The sequence below is a fragment of the Triturus cristatus genome, chromosome 1_1, assembly GCF_964204655.1.
Source record: "Triturus cristatus chromosome 1_1, aTriCri1.1, whole genome shotgun sequence".
Taxonomy (NCBI): domain Eukaryota; kingdom Metazoa; phylum Chordata; class Amphibia; order Caudata; family Salamandridae; genus Triturus; species Triturus cristatus.
In genome coordinates, this window is record NC_140579.1 from 601,744,052 (window position 1) to 601,756,128 (window position 12,077).

The 12,077-nt window shown below is 43.3% G+C and overlaps 1 protein-coding gene across 4 annotated transcripts in view; it reads right to left on the minus strand.

Moving 5' to 3' along the window:
* Positions 1-12,077, minus strand: part of LOC146870694 (plasma membrane calcium-transporting ATPase 4-like) — a 1,872,989-nt gene that overhangs the window by 51,547 nt on the left and 1,809,365 nt on the right. Inside the window, exon 23 of one of the 4 annotated variants that reach the window (XM_085646147.1) lies at positions 9,615-9,731. The exons of the other annotated variants lie outside the window; for them this stretch is intronic. Coding sequence (XP_085502273.1) covers positions 9,615-9,731 — 117 coding nt within the window. The remainder of the gene's footprint in view (positions 1-9,614; positions 9,732-12,077) is intronic. 4 annotated transcript variants of the gene reach the window in all.

Here is a 12,077-nt window from a genome sequence, read left to right on the forward strand (position 1 = left end):
AGAAGTAGACCCGGAAATCGTACTCCTAGAAAATACTTGTGATCTGCTTTTTAGCACAAGCAAAAATGCAGGTGTAGATTTGCTCATGTGAAAATCTGTTGAGTGTTTACAAGTTCACTTTCTCTCCAACCACTTATTTCCCTACCCTGGAAGAAGTTTTACTTCTGATATTGGCAGGAGTAAATTTCCAACCTCTCTCAGTATGGGAAAAGATTAGAGAAGAGTTGGCCAAAACCCCTAAAACATGCAACATAGTAGGTTTGAATGGACACAAAAGGGTATAACAACCCTGGAAATATTGCTTAACACTTCCTCCAGACCCAGTATATAGATCTGCGTAAAGGAGGTCAAATATGGAAATTGCTAGAATTCAAAGCTTACTATACTATGAGCCCAGGCATAATTAGAAAGGCTAATATCAGAGCTTTTGTATAATGAGAGTGCTGCCATAATTTGTCGCTGCACTATGTGGCACCTAAGGGACAAGTGCTTTTTTTTCAGGCCCAGTAGATTTATGAAGCATCCTGTCCCATGGGCAAGTAGATATTTTTATTAAATTCCTCACCCCAGAACTGTTACATTCATTGCTTTTATCTTTGCTGCGTTGATCTCCAACAGTAGTTACGGTCCATAAGCATAGATTCTGTAAAGTGAGTACAGCTTGTGTTCAGACTGGAAATACCAATATGTGCAACCATCTTGTCTGAAATATAACCACTTTGAGCTGTTTAAGTTTATTTATTCCCAGATTCATGGTATCCTTGCTTTCTCTTTTCAGTAGTGCACTTTAATATTTATCAGCTAGTGGGCCGATAACCCAGCCATGACCGAATCACCAAGTGCCAACATTGTTAGCCGTTTTATTACTCTTTGGTAGGTACTTCTTTGCTTCCAGACTTGGTTGACTTGATCAATATTTAGAAAGTGTACTCCTTTTTATAGACTTAATGGAAAATGTTACTCACCCCATAATCATCTGTTTGTAGCATGTAGTGCTATAGAATTGTGTGCTCGGCATACTCCTGCCATCCAGTGTTCGACCTAAATGTTTGCAACTTGTTTTTCTTCGAAGAAGTTCGAGACACAAGTACAATGGCTCCACCTCAGATTGTTTTCCGTTTAGCAGGCGAGTAGCTTTAGTGGAGAGCAGTGTGGAAGACAGAGTGTAGTGTGCACAGCGAATGGAATTAAAATACATGGAAAATATCCTTGATTATCACCTGCTTCCACGAGGAGGGTGGGTGCATGTCAATCTACATCATTATATGCTGCGAACAGATGGTTAGATGGTAACAATTTCCATTCGTAGCATGTGTGGCTGTAGATACATATGCTGTGCAGAGAGAATAATGCAGACACTTTCCGAAGTGGTGGCTAGCAATCAGATAATGCAGATGTTAAAAAAATAGTTCTTAAAATGCCTTTTGACGTGCTAGAATGCCCACACATTACTGCTTGCTAAAAATATGTGACGTTGCCTAAGTAGCAGCCTTGCAGATATCCGTTAATAGGATTTTACCTAAAAAGGGTCAAGTCGGGTCCTTTATGCGTTTAGAGTGGGCTCTAGGGTTCACAGGAAGCATGCATTTGGCTTTAGCGCAGCAAGTCTGAACACACTTAAGTATCCACCTTGCAATTAATGAATGAATGACTGAATAATTTGTAAAGCGCACCATTTACCTAAAATGAGCATTCCAGTGCTACAGTACGTTGGAGGAAGGCAGAATGAGCGTTCTTGTACATTCGATAAGCAGATCTAAACATACAGGTTTTCAGTAGGTTTTTTTAAGCAAATCTCGTTGTCAATGCCAGGCAAAGTAATTCATCTTTCCTCACCTGCTTGATCCTACGAATTGCTAACAGTTGTGGATTTGACGATCTCAAATCCCTGGTGGGATGATGATGTTTTACACGTTCACTCAAACACTTGGGATCCATACCATGAAAAGCCTGGCATGTAAGGACTAAGCTTTTAAATTGAATTCTCTTGCTCACTGAGAGCCACTATAATGATATGAGATGTTATGTTATATGGTGCTGACGTGGTATCTTCAAAATCAACATGGGAGCTGAAGCTGCCAAACTAAACACTGAGGAAGACCATGATAAAGTGAGTTTCCATAATCCAGTCTGGATGTAACCAAAGTATGCATGGCTGTTTTTCGCTCTGCTCCAGTCAAGATGTTCAAAAATCTCTTAATAGAGCATAAAAATAAAACTGATGCCAACAGAGGACAATGGGGTGGGAGGATAATTCAGTGTCAAATTTGACACCCTGATTTTACGCCGTGCCGTAGGAGCAAGGGTCATCTTCCAATTCATTAGGCCACCAATCAGGCGACCAGTTGAATTGAGAGCCAATAAAAATCATAATTCCAGATTTCTTTCATTTAATTTCAAACAACCGTGGTTCATCCACTGGGCAACTAGGATGACACAAGGCTTAAAGGCTTGCTGAGATAGGCTGGATTTTTATCAATGGAGAACATCACCTGTGTATCATCCACACACTAAACCAGCTTAAGACCACAGGACCGAATAACTGTACCCAAGGCAGCCATATTGACATTACATAACGTTGGGGTTTAGATGTGACATAGCCTTTAAAGGGTCTGATGAAGGTTAAAATGTTGAATAGATGTTCTTAAAGGCTGAGTTCTATCAATGTACTACATGAAAGCTCTCCTGACATCCAGAATGTTAACGGCCCTTTCTGCTACAGACTCTGGTTATGGAAGAAGATGGGAGCTCAATGGTCAGGTTCATGTGGAACGGTGATAACAACCGTAGGCAGATGCTTGGGGCTGGTGCCAAGCACTACACCCTATCTTTGTGAACCTGAATAAACAGTTCTTGAACTGTAAGAGCTTGAAGCTCGCTAGTGCATTTGAGGGAGGTGATAGCAATTATGACAGTCATATTGAAAATCAAGAACTGTAGCCGACTGAATGTAGGGGTTCAAAGGGAGGACATATTAGTCATGTGAAAACCATATTGAAGTTCCAGATGGGTGCTGGAGTTGTCCTTGGAAGTATGACTATTTTAGAGCCTCCATTAATGTCTTTAAGACTGGTAATTTAAACAAGAAAGAGTGCTGTCTGTTTTGAAGGTACGTTGCAACTGCTAAGTGTTAACGCATGGAAGTGTAGACAAGGCATGCCGTGAATAACTGTAGGAGGTAACAAACTAACTCCCATATAGAAACTTTAAATGGGTCTAATTGTTTGGAGATGCCATAATGCAGAAACCTTATTTACTTTGTGGTGTAAGTAGTAGGCTTTTTCGTGCTTCCCATCGGATGTGTGCATTCCTCTGGGAGATTGAGATTACCAAACATTAGAAATCTAAGTGCCAAATTGCGAGGTTCAGCTGTTTGTTTGGTATCTGGCTGTCTGAGCTGACTCTGATTCTAAGTGAGTACTAGTTATGCAGGAGCTTCACATGAGCATTGCCTAAGATCCCTAGGTGCAGAGAATACCAGGGATGCCTCTCCCAGCTTGATTCCACTAGGATGAGAGTCATGGATACCTGCCTCATCTTCATTACCATGTGATGAGGAGGAGAGGTGTAGAAATGGAGGCTAGTATCCATGACCAGTCCATCTACATCCATGGACCGGAGTACGGGTACCTGGAGGCGAAGGTTTGGAATTTTGTGTTTTCAGGAGTGGTGAACAAGTCTACCACCACCGTTGGAAGTACTTGTCAAGGATTTGTGAATAGAGTTCCTACATGTGGACCTGCTGAAGTGTCCTAGTGAGTCAGCAGTCATTCTCCACTACAAGCAAATTCTCTGCCGGATGGTGAATGCTGGTGAGGATTGCACAGTGCCAAATCTTTTGAGCTAGCACAGAGAGGTGGGGAAAATGGGTGCCACTCTGCTTTCTGGTGTAGAACAACAACTGTTGTGTTCTCCGTCTATAATAGTTCCGATTTCCCGCCTAGAAGTGAGAGGAACACTTTCAGGGCTGATGGCTTGAAGCTCCAGGTAGTTTATGTGGCACCATGGTGCCCATATGCACTGGATTGTCATCTTGTAGAGGTGAGGTCCCCAATATATGAGACTCATCAGCTGTGATGGTCACCTGTGGAATGGGGTCTAGATAGCTCCGGCAGAGCAACAGATTTTTGTTGTTCCACCAATGCAGAGTGCGCTAGGCCCCGGTTATAACCAACAATAGAACCTCCTAATACCCTTCCGCTTATGCCTACTGGTTCATGAGGTATTCCTGTAGCGAATGCATGTGGAATCTGGTGTGCAGTACAACTGCTATGCATGAAGCCATCAAGCTCGACAGTTTCATGACATTTCGAACAGTAATGGGACAGTGTCTGGAAAAGAAGGTAGCAGCTAATGGAATGCCATCACCTTCTGATCGATGGAGTATGCCTTGCCTATCACTGCATTTTGGACTCAGCAAAGGAAGGGCTGAGCTTGCTGTGGCTGGAGATGCATTTTTCTGCATTGGTGGTGAAACCTAGGCTGTGAAGGAGAGGCACTGATTTTTGAGTGTGTGCCTGGCATTGTTATTTGCTCTCGATCAGCCAGTGGTCTAAGGATGCAAAGATGCCTGTGCATTTATGAGCATATGCACTGCTACTACCACTAGGCACTTTCTGAACACCCTTGAAGGTACAGTGACGTCGAAGGCCAGAGGTCAAGAATCAGTCAGAAGGAGCCTTCTTTTTTGGAGATTAACTAATACACAAAATACAATCCGCACTGTGTTGGTATGCAGGTACTGGTTACCTTGCCCTGTTCTGCAAAAGTGCCTGACGCTCTTCCTCTAAAAGGTGAAAGTGATCTGAACTTGGTATGTGGCAGCAAGTTAGGATATTGGGAGTGGTTGTGTGACGTTCAAGGCAGTATCCTTCCTGCACAATGGAAAGAACCACTGATCAGGTGTGATTATTTTCCACAGTGGTAGAAAGTGCCTCAGTCTTCCCCTGACAGGTGTGATTTGATGGGGGAAGGAAAGGGCGGGCACTGCTTTAGAGCAGGTGAACGACTTCTGCCTTACCAAGTCCAATAGTTCTATAGGATTCTCTAGGGAGGTACTTCGGCCTGAGTTTCCTGACAGGAGTACTGGTATTTTTGGTATGGAAGCCTCTGACCTAAGCTCCCTGGTTTGGTACCTCCCCTAGTTTTCAGATTTAGGACTGTCGGAATGTATCACACCCATAGATTTGGCTATGTCAGTGTCCTTTTTGGTCTTTTTGAGCATATGGTGGAACTGAGAGCCAAACAGAAGCTCACCATCAAAAGGAACATTTAAGAGGTGCTGTTGGATCTCAGGACTAAACCCTGACACCTCAAGTCAGGCATGCCTACGGAGAAGTGTGCTAGTGTTTATACCCATAGTGGTTGTGTCTGCTACGTCAAGGGCACACATAATATGAGCATTAACCTTGGTAGTGACCTTGATCTAAGGGATCAGCATCAGTCTACTCTCTTTCGTTGGGCCTCTGGTAGGTGCAGCAACAGCTACTCCATCTCCTTCCAGTAGTAGCGATCATATTTGAATAGGAGGCCCAATGAGTTAGCAAGCACCAGTGTGTAGCTGCCCCAAGTGGTACCTGCTTTCTAGTAGCATCGATGTTGTTGAACTTCTTGTCAGGTGAGGGGACCCCCCCGAACTGTGCAGAGGCCCTTTTGCAGTTTTGTGCACTATGAAGGATTTTCTAGAAATATTTGGCTTCTGAATATAGGCTGGGTCACTTTTGGTGAGCTTATATTTCTTTTCATCAATTACAGTGACAACTGAAGTTGTCATTTGCAGACATTAGCATCCCTTTACGCATTGGCAGATAATGTACTGTGCATTCTGATTTGGATAGGGTTTGGACAATAAAGTTCTTGCCCCTCCACAGTATGGAGTTTCACGTGGTAGTGTAGCCCTTTGAATTACTGCATACTAGCCATAGTGTCAGTTTTGGGGGATATCTAGCAGGGTCCTGCTCCATGTCTTGCTCATCCTGTAGGTCTAGCATATAATACTTCCAAGGATCATCTCCCCCCTGCGGCCTACAGGGTTAATTCCATAGGTCTTGCATATAATAAGGACTGGCTGGAGTCAGTATCTTGGACGAGAGTGTGGTGGTAGTGGTTGTGGTGAAGGGTATGGTGAGGTTGGTGGTTGGATGGAAAATCTCTCCTATGATAATGGATGTGCTTCCCTACCCTGAGTGCCCCAACGGTAATGATGTCTGGATCCCTAATGCTGATTTTTGTGGACTTGACGCACACGAATCATGCATGCGTGCCATAACATAGGCCTGTCTCATGGATTGCAGTCTTTTTGCACCGGATGGGATGCCCAATGCGCTACCCTCATAGTGGTGAAAGGCTACAACATTTACCAGGAGTTAAGCAGCATAAGCAAGGTGGTGGCAGCATACCGTGTAGCGATATGTAGGAGTGGAAATGTCCTTTTTACCTGTGTTACCACTCATATAAAGTTCTGCTGCTGTGTGCTTTACTCACCTTTGGACTACAAAGGCTGGTTTTGAGTGCTGGTCATTGTGTGTCGGTACACATGTGCTGTGTATATGTGTGCCTGTGAGTGGTAAAATACAGGGATAAAGCAGTGCTATGCAGTGCGTGTATATCATATGCATGTACTGGGTGTAAATGTGCCTGTGAATGGCACAATACATAAAGGATGTAGTGCTGTGCAATGCGTGTATGCTATACGCATGTGCTGGCTGACTGTTTTCCTCTGAAGAGTACAATACATGGAAGATTGTGTTTCTCTTGTGGTAGACCCAGTGCTGACTGGAGGAACATGAGGAGAAGAAGTAAAGGAATCCACTCCCCCCTGCCCCCAGACAGATTTGTGCATTGCTGCACTCCTGTAACCTGGGTTGGACACAGTGGAGGAAGTGAGAGCCAAGCTCTTCAGTACACTTCAAAGGGTACTCTTTGATTTAGCGAAAGGCAACTAGGGAGGGGCCTGGGCACATCTCTGGAAGGATATGGAACTGATAAGAGCGTCACAAAGAGTAGGGCTGAGGTCCTCGGGTAATCTTTTGATACACACATCACTGTGGCTGACATCCACCTGTGAACTCTAGTCACTCCCATGGCCTGTGTTGAGGGCTATCAGATTTAGAGTTGCTCCTGCTGTGACAGATGCTTTCTGGAGGATGTTGCAGATCTTGTGAAAATTGCTCCAGGGGTAATTTGTGTTATACCTCTAGTAAAAGTGGAATAGAGTACATTCCATAATGATGCCCTAGATGCATTCTAAAGGAAGCATCAGTTAACTATGGAAACTATGTCACCTCGAGGCTGCAATGTGCTAGAGTCTTCTGGACATTACCCATCTGGTCCCAAGTCTCAACGGTGGAAACCAAAGTTTTCCTTGACACAATATGTTATTCATTTCATGGGACTAGAAAGGGAACCGTTGGACCAGAAAGGAGAACTAAGACCCTGTACGAATTAGTGTGTCGAACCTGGAGCAGCATTCCTAAAAATCGGAGCCCGATGGTGGAAAAAAACAATTTGAGATGGAGCCAGTGAATGGGTGCACTGTGGACCAAGGGTGTAGTCACAACAGCTACTATGGATATATTTGAAGAAAAACAAGTTGCAAGCGTCCAGGCTCAACACTAGATGTCAGGAGTATGCAGACCATATGTTACTGCCACACAAGCTACAAATACATTACTCCCTTCACCCTAGTTTAACCTCTTTGATGGTAATGATTACATACATAACACATGCGATATACTACTCTGTGTACATACAGAAACCTTAAATCAACCCTTATGAGTCCTGAAATGGACCAGTGCTGGTCTTGTAGCCATCCAAGGATGTCCGTTCCTTAGGATAGCCCTGAACTAATCAGACAAATTCTACTAAGCCACAATAGGTCCTTTCCAGAGCTGTGGATCAGGTCAGAGAATGATGGTAGTGAAGAATAAACCATCCAACTGGTGCCACTGCTTCTTCCAGTTGATCAACTTCCTTGGCTGCACCTGAAAGTTAGTTAAATTATAATGGACATTTCAGAGGACTTCAATTTAGTGTTAAAGCGAGTGTTCCTTTTTGTCTCTTAGAGTTATAGATAGTCATGGAATAACACAGCTGTCTGTGTCTGTTTTTCATGTTGACCCACAAGAGGCTATTCGGCATAGAGCAATACAATGTTAGCACGAGTAATTCTAGTGCAAGTGGTGTGTTTTCTGTCCTTTTGTTACTAAGCCACGCTGCATAAAACTTAGAACAAATTTCAGGAAGTAAAGGCTGATTGCTAAGGTAAACTGGGTGGCCAAAGAGGTCCATTACGGATGAAATGGGATAGTGTCATCATAGACAGAGCTAATCAGGAACAACCAGAGACTTCTAAAGATGCTCAGCTCTGAAAATGCAGACAGCCATATCTGCTCAAAGAGACAGCACTAAGATATTAACCGCACACCTATGTTAATCGTGCATCAGAGGCATTTAGAACCAACCATTCTTGAACAACCAGGTAGCACTGGAGACACTTAGAATGGACCATCCATGAGCAATTTGGTAACACTGAAAGTTTCAGGTTTGCCAATTCCTGAAAGCACTGAAGACAACAGGGACAGCACTTAGAAATACACATGTCTAAACTATGATGCAGAACAGAGTCATTCAAAACCACCACTGGACAAGCAGCGCACTATAAATATTAATTACATACATTTATAATCAATGCCAAAACGGAGACATGGACCACTTCCATACTGGCCAACCTCAAAAGTCTCACTCCAAACAAATATACACATTAGGAAGGGAAGGCTCAAGAATGCCTCTAGTTCAGCCAGAAAGCATTGTTTTCCAGAAAAACACAAGAAATTCCAGAGTAATTAAATCCCCTCCAAGCCAAAAAACGCAGCAAAATGATTCCAAACCAAAAAAACTAAGGAAATCCACTACCGCAAAGAAGTAACTCAAACCAACACACAAACAAATTTGTGGTTCATTGAAGGGGTTCTGTATAGGGAACAACACTCCAATTTACTACAAAGCCAATTTACCCCACAATTTCTAAACGCACACACTTCCAATTACATTTGAGTAGAGCTTTGGAGGAGAGAAAGTCACAGCACTAAAGCTACAAGTCAAGGTTATTAAGCCAGTTTAAAACGAATATGGTAAGAAAACAAGAAATTATTCATTAAAATACAGCCGTGTCAGAGATTCTGAGATTTAGATAGAAAACTAGAACCGTGGGGGTAAGTGACCACTTAGGCACTCCCCCTTTCTAGTGGATCACATATTCTATTGACAGATGAATGCAGAGATCCTATGAGAAAAAGCAAACAGAGTAAAAATACATTAAAAAAACTCTAAAAGGAGAGAAAAACAGGAAAAGATTGAAAATGGTTAGAGAGGTTATAGAGTTAACAACAGGCAACGCTTTCTGAGCAGGCAATTAGCATCGTGCTGGGTGAGAAATAAAATGAAATGCAAAAGAGAAAAAAAGGACCCACAGCAGTTGGGTCAGAGTGAGTGTGGCGAGAGCACTGATGAAGATTTAAGTCATGCACGAGAAGAGACTGTCACTCACTGCCCGCAGAAGGAGGAGAAGCAGCAGCAGAAGTGGTAGGAGTGGAATTGGCGGAGGACAGAGCTACATGGGTTGGGCTAGAGACATGTTTAACGTCATGGTGCTGGCTAAGGATGGAGGGCTGCCTTCTGAGAGCCCCTTGCAAAGAGCTGGAGCTGGTCTGGAATGTATAAACTACGTCCATCTGCAAAGAATCAGAAAGTGAGACAGCTTCACACCACAGTTGTAGGGAGGAACAAGAGTGAGGATGGAAAAGAATGCAGAGAGGAGGAAGGGGAAGAAATAGGGTAAGGGCTTCTTATAATAGTTATGTTGCGACTACAGAGGGAAGGTGGGAAAGATGTCAGAGAAAGTGAGAACCAGAAAGTAAGACAGCGTCATACAACATTAATTGTAAGATTGTAGAGGGGTTAAAGAGGGACTGATGAAAGGCGGGAGAGGACAACATCAATATCACAATTATAAAGGGAGATATGGGAATGAGCAGGGAGAAGAGATGAGAGATGGTGGAAAGGATGTCAATGAAGGAGAGAACCTGAGAGGTAAGAGTTTCACAAATCACACCTCAGGTATTTTAAGTGGGGCAGAAGGAGGAATAGAGTGAAGTAGGAGTGCAAAGAAGGAACTGTGGGAAAGTACCAGCTTCACACCTTTGTGGGAAGAGGATCTGAAAAAGAAAGAAGAGAATGAAGGATAGGTAAATGGAAGATGGAAGGTACTACAGGGTAAGGCAGCTTCACAGCTAAGTGTAAAGGGTATTTAGGAGTATGAAAAGCAAGGGGGATAGGGAGAAGGGGCAAAAGAAGGAAGGAAAAGAACAGAGGAACCAGCAAAAACTTCACACCAGCTTAATGGAGATATGAGAGGATAGAGAGAGTGGATACAAGGAAATGAAGTAAGGGCAGGTAGAGGGAAGAATGGAGAAAGGTAAGCAGGATCAGTGAAAAAAAGTTGTAACAGCTTGATGACAAAGCTATATATGGGTTGGAGGGAAAGAGAAAGCTAAGGGGGACCGAACAGAAGAAAGGAGATTAAAAGGGAATGGCAGAGATCGGAAGAAGGCAGGCAATGAGAGAAAGAATAAAGAGGATAAAGGCTAAGAAAGGACAGAATGAGAGATAAGGAGGGAAGAGACCGTAAGATACCTCCATTACACTACAGATAAGGGAGGGAGATAAGGAAGGGAAAATACAGACTGAGGCAACAAGAAGTATAAGGGAGGAGGAAAGGAACTGGAAAAAAGGATTATAAATAATATCAATGGGGGAGCTTCACATCACAGTTATAAATAGTAGATGGAGCGAGTGGAGGAGGGACAAATCCAACACAGAAGTTCACAGCACAGTTACAGGGAGACATGATAGGAAAAAGGAAATGCTCAAGGAGGGATTGAGACAGGAAGGAAGGTAAGACCATATCAGCATCACAACAAAATACAGAAACACAGTGTTCACATAGAGACATAGGTGCCAGGAAAGGGGCAGAAGAGAGGAGGCACAGGGGCAAGTGCGACGGAAAGACACATGGGAAAATGGGTCAAGTAGAAAAAGGGTAGGAAGGGATCAGGGGGAGAAATGGCAAGGGGAAAGGAGGTATGGGCGGGGGAAGAGGAACAGGGAAGAAGGGACATTCACAAGTGAGGAACAATAGAAATGTAGTGCACAGAAGTCAAATGAAAGGTAAAGATAGTAAAGAAGAAAAGTGTGTGTAAGAAGTGAAAAAATGGCAAAGAGGTACTTAATGAAAGATACAGGCAAGCTGGGTACAAAACAGCACAGTTGTTGTCAAGAAGATAAGGCACTAGGGAGACGAAAATAATAGAGTTCTTAATGTATCATGGAATGTCACAAGGGATGAAAGCAGGGAATCAGAAAGAGTAAGTGAGAAACTTACCTTCCAGATAGTCCTATGTTCTACATTACACCTTCAGTCATTCTTGTGTTTTTAGCCAACCGCATTCTGCAAGCTTGACCCTTATGGCACATCAATGTAATAGAACAACCACAAATGGATAATCCAAAATGCCAAGAGCTGTTGACTAAAAAGGCAGGACAAGCAAAGGCATCATATGACCTGGGGCCATCTGAGCACTATGCAAAGAATGCAGCAACAAAAGCAACCAAATAGGAATATTGAGTCGACAGTTAGTCCCTGCAGAAGCACTGCAATGACCTCTGCATAAAAAATACACCTACAGGAGGCAGAGGCTGAGGGCAGGGGTTCACACGTTTATGAGTTCTGGAATCCAGTGTCTTTTATTGGCTGCTAATGACACAGATCATTGCTTCAGCTAAAGCCTGCAACTGACAATCTCTGTCTAAAAGCCCCCACAGAATTGGGACCCTTACAGAGAGCACAAGTTCATACAGATGGACATGGTGGCACTTCCCATCGATCTTGACAGTGTGAACCCCAATCTGCACATTCATTGATGGTGCATCTACCATCAAATAAATACATGGGGCTTTCCAGAGAGTCCTAAACACCGCACAATGCATCCTTGTTATGTGGAATTAGGCAAACAAATATT